This window comes from Chiloscyllium plagiosum, chromosome 9, assembly GCF_004010195.1.
Source record: "Chiloscyllium plagiosum isolate BGI_BamShark_2017 chromosome 9, ASM401019v2, whole genome shotgun sequence".
NCBI classification, from domain to species: Eukaryota; Metazoa; Chordata; class Chondrichthyes; order Orectolobiformes; family Hemiscylliidae; genus Chiloscyllium; species Chiloscyllium plagiosum.
In genome coordinates this window covers 94,436,572-94,458,119 of record NC_057718.1, presented here as the reverse complement: position 1 = coordinate 94,458,119, position 21,548 = coordinate 94,436,572, and the positions used below count along the sequence as shown (strand labels likewise).

At 43.8% G+C, this 21,548-nt stretch overlaps 1 protein-coding gene across 1 annotated transcript in view; it reads left to right on the top strand.

Moving 5' to 3' along the window:
- Window positions 1-922: 922 nt before the first annotated feature.
- LOC122553276 overlaps window positions 923-21,548 on the top strand; it is a 34,255-nt gene continuing 13,629 nt past the window's right edge. Inside the window, exon 1 of the mRNA XM_043696863.1 lies at window positions 923-2,808. Coding sequence (XP_043552798.1) covers window positions 1,008-2,808 — 1,801 coding nt within the window. The 5' untranslated portion in view covers window positions 923-1,007. The remainder of the gene's footprint in view (window positions 2,809-21,548) is intronic.

The following is a 21,548-nucleotide window of genomic DNA, read 5'->3' as shown; positions in this document are numbered from 1 at the left end:
CCCCCACCTTGTCTCAGTCCCAACCCTCGAACTCAGCACCACCTTCCTAACCTGCAATCTTCTTCGTGACCTCTCCGCCCCCACCCCCACTCAGGCCTATCACCCTTACCTTAACCTCCTTCCACCTATCGCATTTCCATGCCCCTCCCCCAAGTCCCTCCTCCCTACCTTTTATCTTAGCCTGCTTGGCACATTTTCCTCATTCCTGAAGGGCTCATGCCCGAAACGTCGATTCTCCTGCTCCTTGGATGCTGCCCGACCTGCTGTGCTTTTCCAGCAACACATTTTCAGCTCTGATCTCCAGCATCTGCAGTCCTCACTTTCTCCCCTAAGTGATAATATATTTAATGAAGGGGATTATTTTTAGGTAAAATGCACATTTTTAAAGAAATCCCCAATCTCTTAAGTATGTTCAGTACAGCTGTTCTGGCAGCCTTGCAATTTCACTGTAACATTCCCACGACCTCCACGATAAAGATCTCAAGAGAATGGGGGTAGGGATTCGCTGTGGGGAATATGTTGTAAATACATCTTTAGCTATGCTATCACTTTAACTTGGTAACACTGAATTTTCCACTCGCTCTTGTTTGCAGTGACCTGATATAACGAATACCGAATGTATGAAACACATCAAGAATCGCTGGAATGTGAATGAACGTGGAATGTGAATGGAGGGGAGAACGAGGCATGTGAAAGTGCACTTCGCTCCTTTGAAGTCGAAATGTCTTCGCTGCTTTCCACGTTGGAATGCAGCAACAGTTTGCAAACTCTCCAGCGACTCGTCCATCGCTTCCGCTGGAGGCTGTGCTGAAACCGTGGGAGAATCGTTCAGAGGACCAACATGGAGACGCAGGGAGCTCCTGTCAACAATTAAAAATGAATGGGGGGAGGGGGTGGGGGTCAATGAAAACACACGCTGCAGCGCATCTTGCAGACACAGTCGAGAGCAGTTCAGACCAGGACAGACTCTCACGTTGAGGTACACTCTGCTGCCAGGCGCTGGGAAGATGCTGCTGCTGTACCAACTCTTGCTGGGCACCCTGGGGGGTCACTGGGCCGCAGCGTCCTCGCACCCTACCCTCTGCACCAGCGACGCCTGCTACACGGCGCACATGGTCGCCAAGCCCTTCTGGCGGGCGCTGGACAGCTGCAAGGCCAACGGCGGGAACCTGGCGACGGTCAAGGACGAAGGGGAGGCGAGGCACATCCACCGCCTGCTGGAGTCGAGCCTCGCCGGGTCGCCGGGCGCCCGCCGCAGGTTGTGGCTGGGGCTCCAGCTGCCCCGCCGGCACTGCTACCAGCAGCACAAGCCGCTGAGGGGCTTCCTCTGGACCTCGGGGGGAGAGGAGAGCACCTACTCCAACTGGGCCCGGGAGCCCCTCAGCACATGCACCGCGCACCGCTGCGTCTACCTCGCCGTCTCCTCCTCTTCCAGCCCCGGGGCCTCGGGGATTCGCTTCGCCTGGGCGGACGGCGTGTGCAGCGACCACAGGGTCGACGGCTACCTGTGCAAGTTCAGCTTCCGAGGCATGTGCCGGCCAATCGAGCTGGCCGGGCCCGGCTCGGTCACCTACACCACTCCGTTCGACGCCGAGAGCGCCACCCTGGCCCTGGTGCCCTTCGGCTCGTTGGCGGCGGTGTCGTGCCAGGGCTCGCGGTCGGACAGCTACACCCTGTGCCAGGAGACCAGCCCCGGCTCGTACGGCTGGTCGCCAGCCGAGCCCGGGCTCTGCGCGCCGCTCTCCGCCTGCGAGGCGGGCAATGGCGGCTGCGCCCAGATCTGCCTCGATGGTTTGGGCGGGAGCGCCACGTGCAGCTGCCGCGACGGTTACGCGCTCGCGGACGACCTTCGCTCGTGCCAGCCCCTGGATCCCTGCCTGGGCCACCTCTGCGAGCAGCTGTGCGTCCCGCGCCCTGGAGGGTTCCAGTGCGCATGCGATGCCGGCTACGCCCTGGGCGGGGACGGGCGCAGTTGCCAGGATGTGGACGAGTGCTCCTCCCGACCATGTGCCCACCGGTGCCAGAACACGCCGGGTTCCTACCGGTGCCATTGCCAGCCAGGCTACGAGGCCAATGGGCACGCCTGCATCGACATGGATGAGTGCGCCAGGCAGCCATGCCAGGGGCCTTGTGCCAACACCCAGGGCAGCTTCCGGTGCTTCTGCTGGCCTGGGTACGTCCTGAGCGCCGATGGAGTGTCCTGCGCTCCGCTGGATGTAGCCAGCACCCCGCTGGATGTAGTCAGCACCCCGCTGGATGTAGCCAGCACCCCGCTGGATGTAGTCAGCACCCCGCTAGACGTGGTCAGCACCCAGACTGCCCCAGCTACGGACTGGAATGCGGTCGTGGAAACCGGAGCCAGCTGGGGTGCCACCTACGACACGATGCCAACAGCTCTAGGGATCCACTTGGGCACCACTGCAGACATCCAACCAGGTGAAGGAACCACGAGGAGTAGCACCATCACGACTTTCAGCACCGGGAGCCAGCCACCAGTCCCATCACCAACTGGCAGGGAGCTCCATGGCACAGACAGTGCGCTTGACCCAGTGAGAAACGAAGCGGACAGAAGCTGGCTCCTGGCCTGTGTCCTGGGTTCGCTCTCCGCTGGCCTGCTCCTCCTTTGCATAGTGGCTGTGATTCTGTGTCATCGCCACAGGGCTGCAAAAGGCAAGGCCGATAATGGAAGGCATTTCTCCAGCTGGATCCAAGCCCCAGGACCACCACCATTTACAGCTGCAGACAAAGTCATGTCTGCCAACTCTTCCATCAATAACTACATTGAGATGGAGACAGATCAGAACACAATCTAGATCAGAATAAACAGAACTTTCCCTCAAAATCCTTGATATTGACAAAATCCAACAAAAAAAATGAAGTTGTTTTAGGTCACATATGACAAAATAAGTTTTTGTTTGAGAACCAGATACCATGTGCACGTCTGTTCTTTGATGAAAGGACTTTCAGCAATAATCGATTTTCGTTCATTCTGATATGAACTTTACAAAAGCAAATGTCTGCAGATGCTGGAAGTCTGAACTAACACCAAAAAAAGTTGCAAAACTTGCAGGTCCAGCAGAATCAATGGAAATGGGGAAAAGAGTGAGAAAACAGAGTTAATGTTTCAGGTCTGCAACCTTTCAAGGAAGTGTTCCCAGCATTTTCTCTTCCTGCATAAACTTAGTTGGGCTTTGTTAAAATTTACATTTACTTTCTAAAGCTATCAATAGTGTCAACACAACTGTAAAATATTATTTGTAGCTATGCACTGTTTTTCTGATATACTGGTACGAATTGTGACCAAAACTTTAACATGTTACAAGGTAGGTCTTTTTGATACAGGTAACAGGTTATAATAATCTTAGGACAGTACAGGTATTGTCTAATCACCATTATTTAAATATGTATCTTTTTTTGTTTAACTAACCAGCAAATCCTTTTGAATGAAGATAAGTAAAACTTGTTTAAAATTCATTTTGCTGAGCGTATGAAATTAAAATATGCTGGATATTAATAAACTAAAAGTTACTTCCTCAAAATATACAGTAAGGAAAGCAAAGATCATTCTTCATGTTGTCAATTGATAGTACTTTCACCTCTGAGTCTAGCAAGTTCGAAATTCAGCTGTCACTCCAAAAGATTATAATTAAGGCTGACACTTCACAGCAATATTAATAGAACACTGTGCTATTGGAGACACTGTTTTGAAAACACTGTTTTGGAGATGCTTTTAAAATTATTTAATGCATATAATGGGACTAGTTTGTTACCCACCCCTAATTGTTCTTGAATTAGTGCCTTGTCAGACAATTTCAGGAGGGCAATTAAGATTCAACCACATTGCTATATGTCAGCCAGACCAGGTAATGACAGCAGATTTCCTTCCCTGAAGGATGTTGGTAAATCAGTGGGTTTTTAAAAACAATTGATAATAGTTTTATGGTCATTGTTACTGAGACTAACTTTCAATTTCAATTTCATCAATTAATTGAATTTGATTTCCATCAGCTGTCATGGTAGGATTTGAACCTTCATGGCATTTTCTTGGGCCTTTCGATTATTAGTCCAGTGATATTACTGCAATGTCCATTTAAAACGTGGCCTCGAGTGCTCTCTGGAGTGGAAGTAAAACATTTCATATTATTATTCTCAGGAACATCCAATAAAAAAAACTAGTTATCAAAATTGTATCTCATAAATATCAACATTGACAACTTAGATTTTATCTAAAGATAGAAAGCAGCAAGTCATGGTGAATGGTTATTTTGCAGATTGCAGGATGGTAGACAGCAGTGTTCCTGAAGGGTCAGTGGTAGGACCACTGCTTTAATTGATACATAAAAATAACTTGAATATTGGAATGCAGAGCAAAATTTGCCAATGATCCCAAACTTGGAAGAGTGCCAGATAGTGAGAATGATACAAAATGAGTGCAACAGGATGTCGAGAGGCTGGCTGAGTGGGCAGACAAGAGGCAACTATTGTTAAATGCACAGAAATGTGAGGTGATGCATTTTGGAGGAATGGATAGAAAGAGGAAAAAGAGATAGCATCATTCTAAAGGGAAAGAGGGACCTTTAGATTTTTGTAAAGTTGCAAGGCATATTAGAAACTGGTTAGCAAAAGATATGAGAATCTTACACTTTATAAGTAAAGGTACTGAGTACAGAAGTAAGGGAGTTATGCTGAACCATGTAAAGTAATGGTTAGATCGCAGTTGCATCCAATTTTGGACAACACATTTGGAAAAGATGTCAGGGTGCTTGAATGAATGCAAATGGGATTTATCAGAATGGCTGCAGCAATGAAAGAATTTAGCTATAAGACCAGTTGGAGAAACTGGGGTTGTCCTCATTGGAGCAAAGCAGATGGAGTGGAAATTTGATACAGGTACACAAGATAGTGACGTGTGAATAATGTAATATAAAACAGTTCTCATTAGTAGATACTATAGCACTAAGAGCACAGATTTAACGTTAGGACAAGAATGGCAGGTGGCAGATGAAAGGAAGAGTTTACACCAAGCAGTAATGATGTAGAACTTGCTGCCTTCAAGGGTAATGGAGACAGCGACTACCAATTCTTTCACAGGGAATTTGGACTGATACTTGAAGAAAATAATCATGTAGGGCTGTATAGACAGAGCAAGGCAAGGAGATTGATTTTGTCCAGAGAAAGCAAGCATGGACTTGATGAACTGAATGTCCTCCTTCTAGGCCAGTAGTAACTCCTTGGCTCTGGATCTAGGATTGTATGCCTTGAAAAGAAAGATAACTGCCCAGCATCCTACCAATACTCGTCCCTCAAGTGGCTAATCATTGTCACATTGCCATTTGTGGAAGCTGGTGTGTGCAAATGGCTGCCATGTTTCCCAGTTACTATGTCTCAAAAGCAATTTATTGGCTGTGAAGCAGTTTGCAATGTCTACTGATTGTGAAAGATGTTCAACAAATATTGTTTTTTTATTTCTCCTTGACTATCTCAAATGGACCTTTGAAATCTTCACAAAACTGTGCATCTGCACTAACCAAAGTTCTACATGAAAGACTCAAAGCTACCTTCGAAAACAATTGACTAACACAAAAGGTTAATGTTAGAATTGGGAAGTGGTACTAATATGGGTGCTCAAGGGACCAGTTTGGGATCCAAAGCATATCAAATTGATAATTTGCATTTGTACTTTCCTGGGCCATACTCTTATTTTCTTCCATTGTAATTTTTGTAGTTAATGAAGAGAAACACCAGAGACATGGCTTAATTTCTTAGAAGGCAGGTTTTATAGATCTCTGTCAAAGTCTTGGTCAATTAGGGAGCCCCCAAAGAAATTCAATCTGTTGGTTTCAGAAGCTTAAAATTAAACTTGTTCTGGGAAATTAATCAAATTTATCAATGCTGCTAAATCAGGTGTTGGAATTAAATAGGCAATGGAATTACTGAGTTTGTGGGGAGAACAATGACAATTGAACAATTGACAATTACTTAAAACATAAATTCAAGATAAACAAATCCATAACACTGCAGAATCTGACTGTGTCTATAAATGGTGCTTAAAGAGCTGTGATTAGAATTTTACACTTAAAGATCCTAAGCTCTTACCAGTTTGGGATCCATAGCACATCAAATTGATAATTTGCATTGTACTTTCCTGAGCCATTCTCTTCAATTTCAACCTATTAATAATACAACAATCTCAAAACTCCTGTTCCATGTTCTTCCAAAGAGAAAACGTGTAACTTAAAATGTTAAATAATAACTCAGTTCTAATTATTTCTCTCAGGCTTTAAATCCTTCCAATATCTTGCAGTCAATGAAACTATGCAGTAATAGAGTGCAATTACAATTCTGCGCTGCTGGTAAAAGCTCTGGCTGCTGGTAGTTCCTCTTAGAAATTTGGGTATACCCTGTCCATGATCCTGACTGCTTCATATCCCTGAACTGTTACACACTACCAATTGGTTTCAGAATATTTCCCATTAGAAGCCACCTTACATACATTTGCAATGGTATCAGACTTGGATTATTTTAAGTAATAGTTTTAAAACTCCAACAGACATATTTGGAAAGCTGGAGGATTTATTTATGTTGTTTAATTGCATACTTGTGAACTGTACTAATTCAATTGACTTACAAATGTTGATTAGATTAGTAGCAGTATTAAATTTTTGCACTTAATGCAAATGTTATAATAGTGTGTTACACAAGCGTACTACTGTGGTACTGTCATATTTAAAACCTGTTTTATAAAATGTATGATATCTTTTCTTTTCTGTTACTTCTTCTTGCCATCTCTTTGATGCTTGTTCCATTTTCATTTGTGAATTGACACAAGCTCCTAAAGTCAATTGGCCAAATGTTGGATGATTCAAAAGCAAGTTGAGTTAGACCCTTCAGTTTTACCCTGTGTTACACCTGATGTGCATTGAGCTTGTTTGAACCCACTCTCAGGGAGCCTTGGGCAACACAATATTGGGGAAGTGCCATCAGAATGCGTAGCATCCTGGCACTTTGAGTATCTGTGCTCTCTGGGCATATGGATAAAGAAAATTGAGCCAAACATCCTCCCAAGTAAACACCATTATTTGCATGTGTGTAATTTCACCAGGGCTATTATGGAGGAAAAGAGGGGAAAGGAAATCAGCATGCATTCCCCAAAATTTGGATCAGGAGCCACAGCAGTTTGAGCACTCTAAAATGTTGGCTTTGCATCGTAGCTGTCTGCAATGCAGTCCACAGTGGTATAAACTTGTCTTGACAAACTGCTGGCAGTAATTCAGGACAACTGAGCCATATCTGTTATATATCGGTCAATATTATTGATAGTTAAAATGTTTTCACATGTAAGTGTCAAAAGGGTTGTCAGTGATGTGTTAGTTGTTTTTAAAAATCTATGTCTCCCTAATCTGTTTCTGTTTGTTACATGTATTTGCCATGATTTCAAACAACAAATGAAAATAATAAAAACAAAAAAAATACTAGGTTGATTTTATGAAATTGTGTTCCCACTGAAGCAAACTGGCTCAGTCTTGGTGGAAGATAACGATGTAATGTGATAATACAGACCAAATGTAACAAGTAGGGTTCCTGGTTTTGTGCTGAGTCAATTTATCTCGACTGAGGCAAAAGTCATGGTGTGACAATTGTCATGAACGGATGTGATCTCAAATGATTTTTTAAAACCTTGTGCAGACCTATGTGAATTTGTTTTGAACTCGTAAACAAAGATTAAGGAAAAGGCACTCTGTACAACAGCAACGATGTTGCATCTGCGAGAGGTATGAAGGTTGGATGGAGTCTGGAGAACTGGACAGGTTTGGCCAAGTCACATGGCTCAGTTTGTGAATGGGATAAATCTATTGCATTGTTGAATTTGGAGAGAAATTGAACCTTCTAAAGACCAACAACCCAATGTTCTCGCTCGGTTTCTTCACGTACCCTCTTAGCAAAGTGTCTGAGATGATAGGCGACCAGATGTCATGTTTATTCGTCATGGAGGATTCCAAGAGAGGATTTGATGGAATTTACCCCACCATCTGGAACAAAAGGAATTTAGCCAGCTGCAACTTTTCCAGGAAGACACCACAGTGCCAGCATCGTGTGTGTGTGCGCAGAATACTTCAGAAGCAGAAGACCATTTGGGACAATTTACGACTTATCCATTTTTATACTATACTACCTGACCAAAGTATTTTAAATTTAACACTGTGGGCTTTTCATTCTTTTTGTTTCTTTTCAAATGTGATTTTCTTAAGAAGGGTAGATATGACTTCTGTATCTTTGAAGAAGTTTGCTTTTGATAATTAAATCAGTTATTTGTGGTTGACAAAAAGCTGGCTGACTTGTTCTTAATGCTAAACCTGCACAACATGAGAAGTGTAAAACTGACCATATCATCAGCTACGTTAAACTTTAAAAATTTTAAAACTTTAACCAGCAGAGGAGTGGGATAGAAAAATAGGTTGTGCAGCCCTCCAAAGTGAGTCATAACGAAACACTTGTGAACAACCCTGAATGAGGGATGAGAGAAAAATGAACATTAGTTTATATCTCCCATTCTTGATAGATAGCCAATGAATTGTATTGTAAAGAGTATGTCTAATAGTGCAGGATGAGGACAGGATTTGATTTGCAAGGATCCCATCCATAAGAGAAAGTGAGGATTGCAGATGGTGGAGAGTCAGAGTTGAAAAGTGTGGTGCTGGAAAAGCACAGCAGGTTAGGCAGCACCTGAGGAGCAGGAGAGTTGGCGTTTTGGGCAGAGACGTGAAGGGCTTATGTCTGAAACAGGTTCTTCTGCTCATTGAATGCTGCCTGAGCTGCTGTGCTTTTCCAGCACCACACTTTTCGACTCAATGATGCCATCCATAATTGGTTGCTGACAAATTTCTCTGCTAATGTTCCCTACCTGAAGGAGGGCTGAAGCCTGTGATTAGGGGGTTCCCAATTTACAAATGTCTGACTTACAAGCGCTCATACTTAAGATTGTGAACCTGTACAGGGGTGTAATTTTAAAGACTCAACATATGAACATTTCCTGTACTTTTGATCAGCTGTTGTATATTGTCCTGAATGGTGTTTCGACTCACAAACAAATCAATTTGCGAACAGCTTCCACGTCAGAACCCGTTCACCACCCGGAGACTGCCTGTTACCTAACTTGGCAATATGTTAGTCTCTTCAAGAAAGAAGAGGAGAGTAAGGGGAGGAAACAAAATGAGGAAAGAGCTAGAGAAACAGTTTGCCATTGGGTGATGAAATAACTCCACAGAGGCTAGTATCCTGTCACCAAGTTAGCCAGTATTTACACCTGAATAGTACTTGAAACTGGTTCAACTTCCTCAGAGCCAGCTGTCAGAGTGAACCTGTGATACTCCTGTTTATTTATTTTTTATTTTTTCTTATGATATTATGGACAGTTGCAAGTGAACCTTCTGTTTTTTCTTCCATACACTGACTGTGACCCAGACGGCACAGAGTCAGCCCATCCTGGTCAGATCATCCTTGGCTAGCCTTCCTGCAGGACAGTCTTCAGCCTTCCAGTCTCTGGCCGCCCTGCGCACTGACTGACCCTTCCCAGGCCTGTTTTCCTTCAGGCTAGACATCGATCACCCAGCCCCCAGTAGCCTGGCATACTGACTGGACTATCCTGGGCCACTTGCCAACAAGCTGGTTGTTGGCCTTCCGGTCTTTGGCAGCCTGTGTATTGACTGACCCTAGTGTAATGCTGGAAAAACACAGCAGGTCAGGCAGCATTCGAGGAGCAGGAAAATTGACATTTCAGGCAAAAGCCCTTCATTCCTGCACCACACACTCGAACCTAATCTCCAGCATCTGCAGTCCTCATGTTCGCCTATTGACTGACTCTCCCCAGCCCACTTTCCGCTGGGACGGACGTCAACCACCAGCTCCCGGTCACCCCGTGTACTCACCAAACCACCCCCAACCTGCTTTCCTACAGTCGGGCTGTCGGCCTTCCAGCACCTGGCGGTCCCACTGACTCACCCTTTCTCCTGGCCAGTGTTCCTATAGACTGGCCATTGGCTGTCCAGCTCCCAGCCTCCCTGCGTACTGACCGGTCCTCCCCCGGTCGGCCTTCCTCTGGGCTGCCGTCAGCCACCTGGCTCAGCCTCCCTGCGTACTGACCGGCCTGCCCCATACCAGCTTTCCTGCGGGGATGTTCTCAGTTGCCTGGCCGCACCCACCCTGCATACTGACAGGCTCCTCCCAGCCGACTTTCCTTCAGGCCGGTCATCAACCCTCCGGCCCCCAGCCAGCCCGTGTACTGACTACCGTTCCTTGACCAGCTTTCCTACAAGCACACTGTCAGCTGCCTAGCCCCCAGCCATCCTTAGTACTAACAGACACCTCTCCCACCCCAGCCTGCTTTCCCACAGACTGGTCATTGACCCTCCAGCTCTTGGCCACCCCACATACTGACTAGCCCACTCTGGCCTGCACTCAAACACAATTAATTACTAAACCCACATACAGTATCAGAATTCACAAAATCCTCAATACTTTTGCAAGTACAAAGACAGAGTCCATGCCTGACGGCAGAGCCTACGCTTGAACTTCAGGCTGTAGCAAGTGCTCACCTCCCAGCACACACACAGGTGTTCAGTTTCCATAGCGGTCTGATCCTTCCAGGTAGAACTAGGCCCACTCTCAGGTACACAGTACATTGTGAAGCTGCAGTTAACTCACAAGGGTTTGGTCCACTCAAAGGCTGAGTCCACTACTGAAGGCAGAGTCAATGCCACACACACAGGTGTTCAGTCTTCACAGAGGCTTGGTCCATCAAAAGGATCAGGCCCACTCACAGGAACACAGTACATTGTAAAGGTGCAGTTAACTCACAGGAGTTTGGTCTGCTCCAGGATGCAGAGTCCATTCCAGGATGCAGCAATTGCTTACCTCCCAGCATACACACAGATGTTCAGTCTTTACAGAGGTCTAGTCACCCACAAAGGGCCAGGCCTACCCATACAGGAACAGCTCAATTGGAAAGATGTATTTTCTCACAAGGGCTCAGTCCAAACACCAAAAAAAGTGAGAACACATTCAAAAGAAAGAAAACCAGAACACAAGGAACAAGCCCTGTCACAAAATCAACATAGTCCTTTTCTCAAAGTAAAAGAGAAAAGTATAACACACAGGCTGTACCCAGCCAGTGAAACAACAGTTTCAACCCTAATAAGGGCTGAATTACACCTGAAACACATTGACTGGGTAAACCAGGCAGTTTAGAAATCAGTCCTCAATAAAAAAGGAATACCAGTTAACAAACTAGCTAAACCTGGGCATGGCCAAACTGGCCATAAACAGGTCCAGGCAGCGGACCATGGAGGGGTCGATATAGCCGATTGTCTCTTCTGTGGCTACATCTGAGCCCCGGTGTCTACTCACATCCTTGAGCAGTTCACGGAGAGGTGGGCACTGCAGGGAGTGGAGTGCTTTATTTCCCCCTCCAACTCTATTTTGATTTAATCCCAGCCCTCCCCTTCACTTTTTTGATCACGCAGCATTGCCCTTTGATGAGAAGGGCATTGCTTGTCACTGGCCACTCTGGTGTTTCCTTTCTTCCTGGTGGTGCAAAATGAATAAAGGTGTATACACCTGAAAAAAAGGGAAAAAAGGAATACCAGTTATCAAAACTGGCTTTGTAAACCAGCCATTTTAAGAATCAGGTTCTCCCTAAAAAAAACAGAAACGATCAGCAGCAGTAACACCCTCACTGTGGCCCAGCAATCATAGAGTCAGTCCTGTAAACTGAGGAATTTCTAAATCTCCTTATAACAGTTAACATTAACAACTGTGTGCAGAGAAACAGCAATTTACAAGGAAGAGGTGCAGCAAAGCCAGGCCCCAAACCCTACCGTTCAACCAATTTTCAGGGAAATTAGGACAAATCTCAAATCCCACTTTGTCACCACAATACAGTAACAGGAACAGCAGGGAGCCTTTGCAGATCTGATAAAGCGAGACCCTGAGCAGAGACAGGGTTGACTGTAGTGAGAGAAAATGGTGGAGCATGGCTGCAAGTAAAGAGCTGAGGATCCATATGGAGAACCATTGTTGGAGGCTTTGGACTTGCTGTAGGTGACGGTAATCACTATCTGGTACAAATTGAGATGGTCTGAATGTTTCATAGGGGATGAGCCAACTGGGTAGACAGGTGCTGAGGAAGGAGACATGGCTGGAATAGCGGGATTTTTTCAGGATGCAGTTGAAGAGCTTCAGGACGAAGGAAACGACCAGGGGATTGCAGTGAGAGAGAGAGAGACCCCCTCAGATCTTTGTGGAGGGAGGAGGAAAACTTCTAGGTTGACATCCTTAGTAGAGGCTTCACAGTATGGTTTTCAGCAACTTGAGATGCTGGAAAGTCAGAATGGATAAAGAGTGGAGCTGGAATAAGCACAGCAGGACAAGCAGCACGAGGTGAGAAGGAGAGTCAACATTTCAGGTTGGAACCTTTTATCAGGAGTTTAAGCCTGCCTTCAAAGTTTGGATTGCATTTTCCAGACCATTGGCCGATGGATGATATGAGTCTGTCCTGATATGTTGAATGCCTTTCGACTTTAGGAAGTATTTAAATTCCCTGCTGGTAAATGATGGCCTGTTGCCTGTGACCAACATTCTGGGAGCCTATGCATTGCAAAAGATGCTTGCAGGTTTTCTCTCATCGTCCCATGTTTGACGAATGAATTCTGTGTACATCTAACCTCTTTGAGTGAGCATCCACATTGTCTAAGTGCAATGAGCCCATGAAATGACTGGCATGGTTGATGTGTAATTGAGTCCAGGGTTAACCCAGCCATACTCACAAATATAGGGAGCTAGTGGTGGTAATTTTTATCCTTGTTGGCACTCTGAGCACTGACCTACCAGTGTGGCTATGCCTGCATTTAATCCTGGCTATCAGACATTACGTCTTGCTAACATCTTCATTCTGGAAACCCCTGGATGACTTTGGCAGAATTCAACCAAAGTCTGGTGGCACACTTTGCTCAGGACAATCATTCTTGCTCACCATTATAAAAAGCCATACTCTGTGGTGATTGTTCTCATCTGGTCCAGAAAGATTTCAATTCTGGGTGTAATAGCCCTTTTGTTTCCTCCATCACCCACCAGCTGTTTTAGTCTTGTTAGGACTGGATGTTTTTGCATCCACAGTTTGATATTGTCAGTGGGACTACAACAGTGTCTAGAAAGTTGAAAACCAGAATGGACTTTTCCTGTGGCAGTACCACTAGTGGCGTATTGGCCAGTAGGAGGTGGCTCAAAGCATTCACATTTGCTACTTGGCCTTCTGGATGGTGTTCTAATTTGTAATTGAAAGTACTTGGAATGAGACGCCCCACTGAATTTGACCTGAAGCTATGGGTGGCATGGCCATGTCCTCTTTGAGTAGCTCTAGCAGGGGTTTGCGGTCTGTTACTATTCCAAATTTACATCTGTAAAGGTATTTGTGAAACCTTCTCACATCAAGTAAAGCCACCAAACCTTCTTTCTCTTTCTGGGTATATTTGTGCTTTGCATCAGCAAAATTCCAGGAAGCATACGCTATTGGGTATTCTTCTCCAATGGGCTATCCATGAGCCAACATTAGCCCGATATTATACGGGGAGAGATTGTATGTCATCACCAGATCTCACTTCGGATCAGAGTGTGCCAACATATTAGATGATGGTAGCTGCTTCTTCACTTCCCTCAAGGGTATTTCTTGGTTACAAGACCATTTGCAAGGCTGACCCTTTTTCAAAGCAGATGTAGGAATGCCAGAATGGAGGCCAGGTAACAAATGAACTTTCCATAATAGTTCACCAATCCAAGACAAGACCTAAGCTCCAGTACAGATATGGGACCTGGGGTACTTTTGATCACTGTCATTTCATCTTCCAATGGGCATAATCTAATGTTGCCTATTCTGTAGCCCACGTTGATCTTGGTGCCTGGAACTCACTATTTCCTTTCGAAGGTGTATGCCTGCCTGGGAGAAACATTTAAGAACTATATCCTAGTTCTCCAAGTGCTCTTTATTGGTCTTCCCTGTTATTAGCAGGTCATCCAGATAAATATCAACCTGGGTAGACCTTGTGAAATGTTCTCCATCATCCACTGAAAAATCACACAGGCTGATGATACCCCAAATTGCAGTCTCAGAAATTGGTACAAATCCTTATGGGTATTAATTGTAGCATACATCTGGGAATTGTCATCTAACCATAATTGCAGGTCCATGTGGCTCGTGTCCAGCTTCATGAAGGACAGCCCTCTGCCTGGAAATTTAGCATTTAGATCCTCTGTGTGAGGGCTTGGATATTTATCCAGCTGCGAGAAATGGTTTATCGTTTGTTTAAAATCCCCACAACCTGACCCATTGGGCTTCACAATCTGTATAACTGGTGCTGCCCTTTCTGCAAACTGTACTGGTTTGATGATTCCATCACTTTTCAGCCTTCTGATTTCTACCTCTACATTTGTACATAAGGCAAATTGCACTGGGTGGGCCTTGTAGAAGTGTGAAATTGCAAAGTGTCCTTGGCTCCTAGACCTTCCTGAAAAACTTCTATTAATTTAATTAGGATTTCACTTAGGCAGCCATTTTCTAGTCGAAAGATGTTGAGCTGATCAAGGTGAATTGTTTTTAACCATACTCACCGCATTAGGCTCGGGCTCGAGTGTTTTCCTGCAATCAATGATAAGTGAACTAGCTGCTGCTCCTACGAGACCAGGACTGAAGTCGTACCCTTAATCTTTAAAAGTTTCTCAGTCTTGCCGAGGTCTTATGCAAACCTAAGGGTTGGAGTCCAGAGCAAATTTTGTCAAAGATAGGTTGTGCGATCACTGATACAACCGCTTGTATCAGCTTACATTAGAACCGGGTGACCATTTAACCAGGCATTTATTTTGACTCATTCTGATTTGGATGTTGCTAAGCAATTTAACTGCTCCAAGTCAGATGTAGGTTACAATCACTAGAGGTGACGGATGGAACTGTGTTAAAAATGAGATAACTTTCTTAATAATGTGTTGCCCGACTTGTAACTGATCTCTCCACACCAATATAGTTTTGGTTGCATTTCCCCATATTTAAAATGGAGTTGGCAATGGGGGAAAAGAGGAAATTGTTCCATTTGAATTGATATTTTCTAAACAACCTGTTCAGAGATATTATTTCACATCTCTGGTGCAAGTGGAACTTGAAACCACATTTCCTTGCTTAGATCTAGAGACAATACCACTGTGCTACAACAGCCCTATTCCCATATCTGTAATCACCCTGTGAGAAAGCAGCCTAAGGTCTTCCTATTTATAACGGGCATCTACTGATGAGCAGCATCTTAATGTTCCACTTGGGAATGAGATGTTTGAGCGGCAATGAGAAAGGGAAAGGGTTGTGAAATACTTTGTAATAGTAATAGTCATCACACTCACCTGCTCTAAACTTTCAAGGAACCTTACAGCTATTCCTTTATATGCCATGCACTGCCATAATTCCAAAGAGTCAAGTTGCAAAGTAACATTGAACATGTTGGCACATGTCCAAATGTGTATATGAAACTATTGTCACAAACATAGATGTTTACTGAGAGCCAGGCTGAACTTCAGGTTGGTACATGGCAATCATCAATCTTTTTCTAATGGCCAGATAATTATTGGAGTATTTTGGAGGGGGAGAGATGTCAAAGAGGAGTCTGCAAACCTGTGTCTAGCAGAGCTCCTTACCATAGCATGGGAGAGGTTCCTGGAACAGTGTCTACTGAACACTTTGCCCTTCCCAGTCAAGTACAGCAGTTTTACACATTTTGCATTACTACGATTACATGCAACATTGATGTCATTGTTAGTCATGTCCCCCAATCTATACATCCAAATCTGTAAACAAATGATCAATGATGGACATTTCTTGGATAGCTCTAGGTCCTCCCATGATCTTATGATGCTACCAGACATAATTATCACCGGTCCTTGGGATCTTACAAGGGATGTTGTGTTTATCCACATTCCAATATACTAATAACCACACTCCTTCTCAGCCACTTGCTAGTTGCAGCACATTAATTAACAATAACTTATCTCTAATGATCTTTTAAAATCTGTTATGCAATCTATCTTTCTCACTGCTCTGATTATAAGAGGTAAAAAAGGATTTAATTTCTACCAAGTCTTATGAAATTTATAACATCAGTCCCAATATACAATTAGTTATATGTATAAAGTTATATAGTTCTTTAACAAGGCTAACATATGGAGAGATCAAACAGTCTTTCCAATTAGTAGCTGTGAGTTGGTTCAAGGCAGAAGTTTGATTCTCAGGTGCCCTCACTGTCTTTACTTCAAATACTTTTCACACAAGTTTCCCCATGAAATAGCATGTATTCAAATTCAGCTAAAAGGATACTAAAACTAAAACCACCACTATTGTATGAATATGCATATGAATGTACTTCATTACGCTACCTGAAAATGTTTTAACTAAGTGGGCTGAGTTTTCCCTTCTACTCCATATTAAATGGAACTTTTATATTAGTTTGCTAAAAAAAGGTTTTCATCCGTGCCTCCCTCATCAGGGATACCTCACTGACTATACTCCCCTATCATCTCTCACTGAGACCTTTCATTATTTTATCCAGTAACCCTGTATGGAGGTCACAAGTCTGGCTGTGAATATCTACTATATGTGACTGTCAACCCCTTTCAGCCATCTTGTGTTAGCTAAAAAGCCCCAGCCGTCCATCTTGTCAACTTTAGCCATGGGCAGCTACAACAGGGTTAGATATTGGAGCTCTGTGAAATCATAGATTCATAAGACTCTGGGAATTGCCTGAAGAATTGAAGATTCTAATAGGCAATTTTCCTGCATCTGGAATCCTCCAAAAGAATCCATTAAAAGTAGAATATTCAAAGAGTTTGGCTTCAGTTAACAGTTACCTGGGAAAGTTTGGATGGTACAAAAATCCAGTCTAACTGCTGGATAACTATGATCCTGACTTTTTGACTCATCACATCCCTCTCATCTACAATGGCATCAAAACTTAGCTTCTAAATTCCTGATCAGAGGACCTCTATCCATCCCACTCCCACCCTGCCTGCACCCCACAGCCCCAACCTTCTGTGAGCCTGAAACCCCTGGAACCTAACACCCTCTCCATTAGCACCTGACCTAATAAACCCTCCTCAACCACCAGTTCTGACACCACCTCTTCCTGATACCTCTTTGCCTCACTGTTGTCTTCCAGCTCTTTGCACTGCTGTGGAAGCTGACATCGTCCCCTCTTCCCAACTATACTAAGGATTCCTTAACTTACCAACCTGGCACCCTACTCAGCTGGCAAGCTACCTCACTAACCAACTGCAACCTTAAACCCGCACATTCCTTACCTGCCCTATCACAATGACTGTAAAAGTGTTTGGCTTCACTGTTAGAAATTTAACTCGCAGAACATGCAAAACTGACTGCTGCAAAAGGTGGCATGGTTTGACCTCCCCAGTACACTCTGATGGAACTGTTTGATGTCAGGTGCACTTCACAAATCCAAAGGAGCTGGGACCAGAGTTCCTGGATAGAAATGTGGAGCAGTTCCTGATGGGGGAGAAAAAAGAGCAAAAAAGGTAATCTGAGTGTGACTGTCATCCTCAGAATGTCCATGTCAATCAAAACTTGATTGAGTCTTTTGAAGAAGTAACAAAGACGATTCATGAGGGCAGAGCAGTAGATGTGATCTATATGAACTTCAGTAAGGTGTTCTACAAGGTTCCCCATGGGAGACTGGTGAGCAAGGTTAGATCTCATGGAATACAGGGAGAACTTGCCATTTGGATACAGAACTGGCTCAAAGGTAGAAGACAGAGGGTGGTGGTGGAGGGTTGTTTTTCAGACTGGAGGCCTGTGACCAGTGGAGTGCCACAAGGATCAGTGCTGGGTCCATTACTTTTCATCATTTATATAAATGATGTGGATGTGAGCATAAAAGGTATAGTTAGTAAGTTTGCTGATGACACCAAAACTGGAGGTGTAGTGGACAGCGAAGCAGGATACCTTAGATTACAACGGGATCTTGATCAGATGGGCCAATGGGCTGAGAAGTGGCAGATGGAGTTTAATTCAGATAAATGCATGGTGTTGCATTTTTGAGAAAGCAAATCTTAGCAGGATTTATATACTTAATGGTAAGGTCCTAGGGAGTGTTGCTAAATAAAGAGACCTTGGAGTGCAGGTTGATAGCTCCTTGAAAGTAGAGTCACAGGTAGATAGGATAGTGACGAAGGTGTTTGGTATGCTTTCCTTTATCAGTCAGAGTATTGAGTACAGGAGCTGGGAGGTCATGTTGCGACTGTACAGGACATTGGTTAGGCCACTGTTGGAAAGTTGTATGCAATTCTGGTCTCCTTCCAATCGGAAAGATATTGTGAAACTTGAAAGGGTTTCAGAAAAGGTTTACAAGGATATTGCCAGGGTTGGAGGATTTGAGCTATAGGGAGAGGTTGAATAGGCTGGCGCTATTTTCCCTGGAGCGATGGAGGCTGAGGGTTGACCTTATAGAGGTTTATAAAATCATGAGGGGTATGGATAGGATAAATAGACAAAGTCTTTTCCCTGGGGCGAGGTAATCCAGAACTTGAGGCCATAGGTATAGGGTGAGTGGGGTAAGATATAAAAGAGACCTAAGAGGCAACTTTTTCACTCAGAGGGAGGTACATGTATGGAATGAGCTGCCAGAGGAAGTAGTGGAGGCTAGTACAATTGCAACATTTAAAAAGCATCTGGATGGGTATATGAATAGGAAGGGTTTAGAGGGACATGGGCCAGATGCTGGCAGATGGGACTAGATTGGGTTGGGATATCTGGTCAGCATGGATGAGTTGGACCGAAGGGTCTGTTTCCGTACTGTACATCTCTATGATTCTATGACTCTAAATGGTTGAATGCACTGGACGCAGCAAATTTTATGGATCCTAGAAACTTCTTGACTGTAATGCTCAAGGTCTGACCTGTCGAACTGACCACATCTGCAGCCAAATGCCCATAAATAACTATGATACTGGCCTTTATCCTTCATTTTACTCAAGGTTTCGTTCTGCTTGCACAAAGGAGCACAAATCAAACTCAACTAATTGGTGTTCCATCAACATCCTCCGAATCACCTGCAACACCCCTAGAGTGTTTCCAGCAAAGGGCTGAAAAATGGGAGTAGAACAGACATGCTTGAAGACTAGCATGGACAAGATGGGCTGAAGAGCCCCAGTCTATGCTGTAAAACTCAATGACTCTACTTATGACTCTAACCACCTTTATTCTGGATTAGTGGTGCTGGAAGAGCACAGCAGTTCAGGCAGCATCCAAGGAGCTTCAAAATCGACGTTTCGGGCAAAAGCCCTTCATCAGAAATAAAGGCAGTGAGCCTGAAGCGTGGAGAGATAAGCTAGAGGAGGGTGAACAGGACAAACATCCCATCCGGACCACCTTTAAACCAGCAGAGTTCGGACCCGAACAGAACAAACATCCCAATCTAACCACCTTTAGTCCACCTATATCTGACTGACCTGACCCCAACCCATTACTGCAATGCACTGGAGATCTAACTCATTAAATTGCATGACATTTTGCTTTCCCAGCTTTAATATGGGAACCAAGAGATAAATCATAAATAAATGAACTTATATTTAAAAAGACACTAATGTATCATAAAATAATGCACCAACATTTTGAATTTCATTCTCTAAAGAACCAACATTTCCAAATCTGAGATCAGTAGATTTTGGGAAATTAATGGTATCAAAGGGCATGGACATAGTGCAAAAAAAAAGAGAGGATATGAGGCTTCAATCATGATCTTCTTGAATTGGTTGAGCCTTGAGGAATAGCAAGGTTCCTATTTCAAACAGTGTTATCAAGAAACCTTGAGACTTTATTTAAAACTTGAAATGTGATTTATTCATCTGTCCATACAGTTGGTCTACCTTTACATGGAAGCACTTGGAATTTATTGCTCAGATGGAGGCAATTGAGCCAAACTGGTCTATCCCATTGTTTAATCCTAAAAGGAGACTCCAGCCACTGCTTCATCCAACCCTCTTAATGTTTCTACTTCACTGTATTTATACCATTCAACATAACTACTCCTTGTGATAGTGACCTCAACATTCTTACCATTCTTTGGATAAAGAGGTTTCTCCTGCAATCTTGATTACATCTATGGGTGATTGTTTTACACTCATTAGCTTTAGTTTTCGTCTTGCCCACAAGTGAAAAAACATGCAGAATCTTTTAAGGGGTCAGAGCAATCTGAGATATGGTGGAACATGTAACAGATTCAGAGAAAATGTCCACACAGGTTCATCTTGACTTTTAAAGCTTCTTAATCCATCTTATCTGCTTTTTGCAAGCGGTGAGGTGAGTTTCTTACTGGGCAGCAGTGAGTTGCTGATTTAGGGACTATTGGTTGTCAAAGTTTTGTTGATGCACCCTGTCTCCTCATTAATATTCATCTTGTATCTTACCAAACAAGTTAGACATTGAAACCAGTCAATGTGGAAACTAGAGCAGGTATTTCATGAGTTCAGCCTGCAGTTTGCCCCAAATGACCTCCATGTTGGACAACCGGCAACAACGTCTCAGGATATGCTTCAAGAGCACCAGCCATATGAATCCCTGGTCCATGAACATTGACATCCAATATGTGCCATCCTCATGGCACATCTGATCAATGTACAGGATGGTTCTGCATTCCAATTCTGCACCTCAGGTTGCACAGCAATCATCATTGTCATGCTTCAGCAAGGATATTGTGTGCTCAGGGACCCACACCTGCTCATGGACTTGACAAGACTGCATTTACAGCCTTCTTGCATTGTCATGGCGCTCACTCACTCTGTTTCAAAGATGGATATGGGCCCTTAATTCAAAATGTTAACACTGGTTTCTCTCCACAGATGCTGCCAGACCTGCTGAATATCTCCAGCAATGTCTGTTCTTGGTTGTATTTTAACTGTGCATTTTGAAATTTTTCAAATTGTGTTATATGTACCTAGTTTAGTTATTCCATATTATCTTCATTTCTTTAGCATAATAAACTTCTGTTTTGTTGTTAAAACCAACTTTGTAGCATTGTATGTTGTGTTTCAGTGAAAGACTATCATGTTAAATAAATAAGATCTTTCAGTCTTGAAAAATCTTTAGCTTGAACTATACCACTCAGCACATCTGATTACCTTTTTTATAATGAAGCAAGATGGTTTCAGTTCTTCAAAAGCATTATGAAATCCTCACTAATCAAATCAAATGGAGAACTGAGAAGCAACTTCTTTACCCAGAAAGTGGTGAGAATGTGGAGCTCATAAGCATGCAGAATGATTGACCAGATTGCACAATATGTTTAAAGGAAAGCTATGTAAGTATGTAGGGGAGAGTGGCAAAGAAGGTTACATTGAGAAATAAGGAAACAGAAGAGGAAGCTTCAACAGATCATAAATTCTGAAACTGAACTGTTGAGTGGGCGGCACGGTGGCCCAGTGGTTAGCACTGCTGCCTCACAGCGCCAGAGACC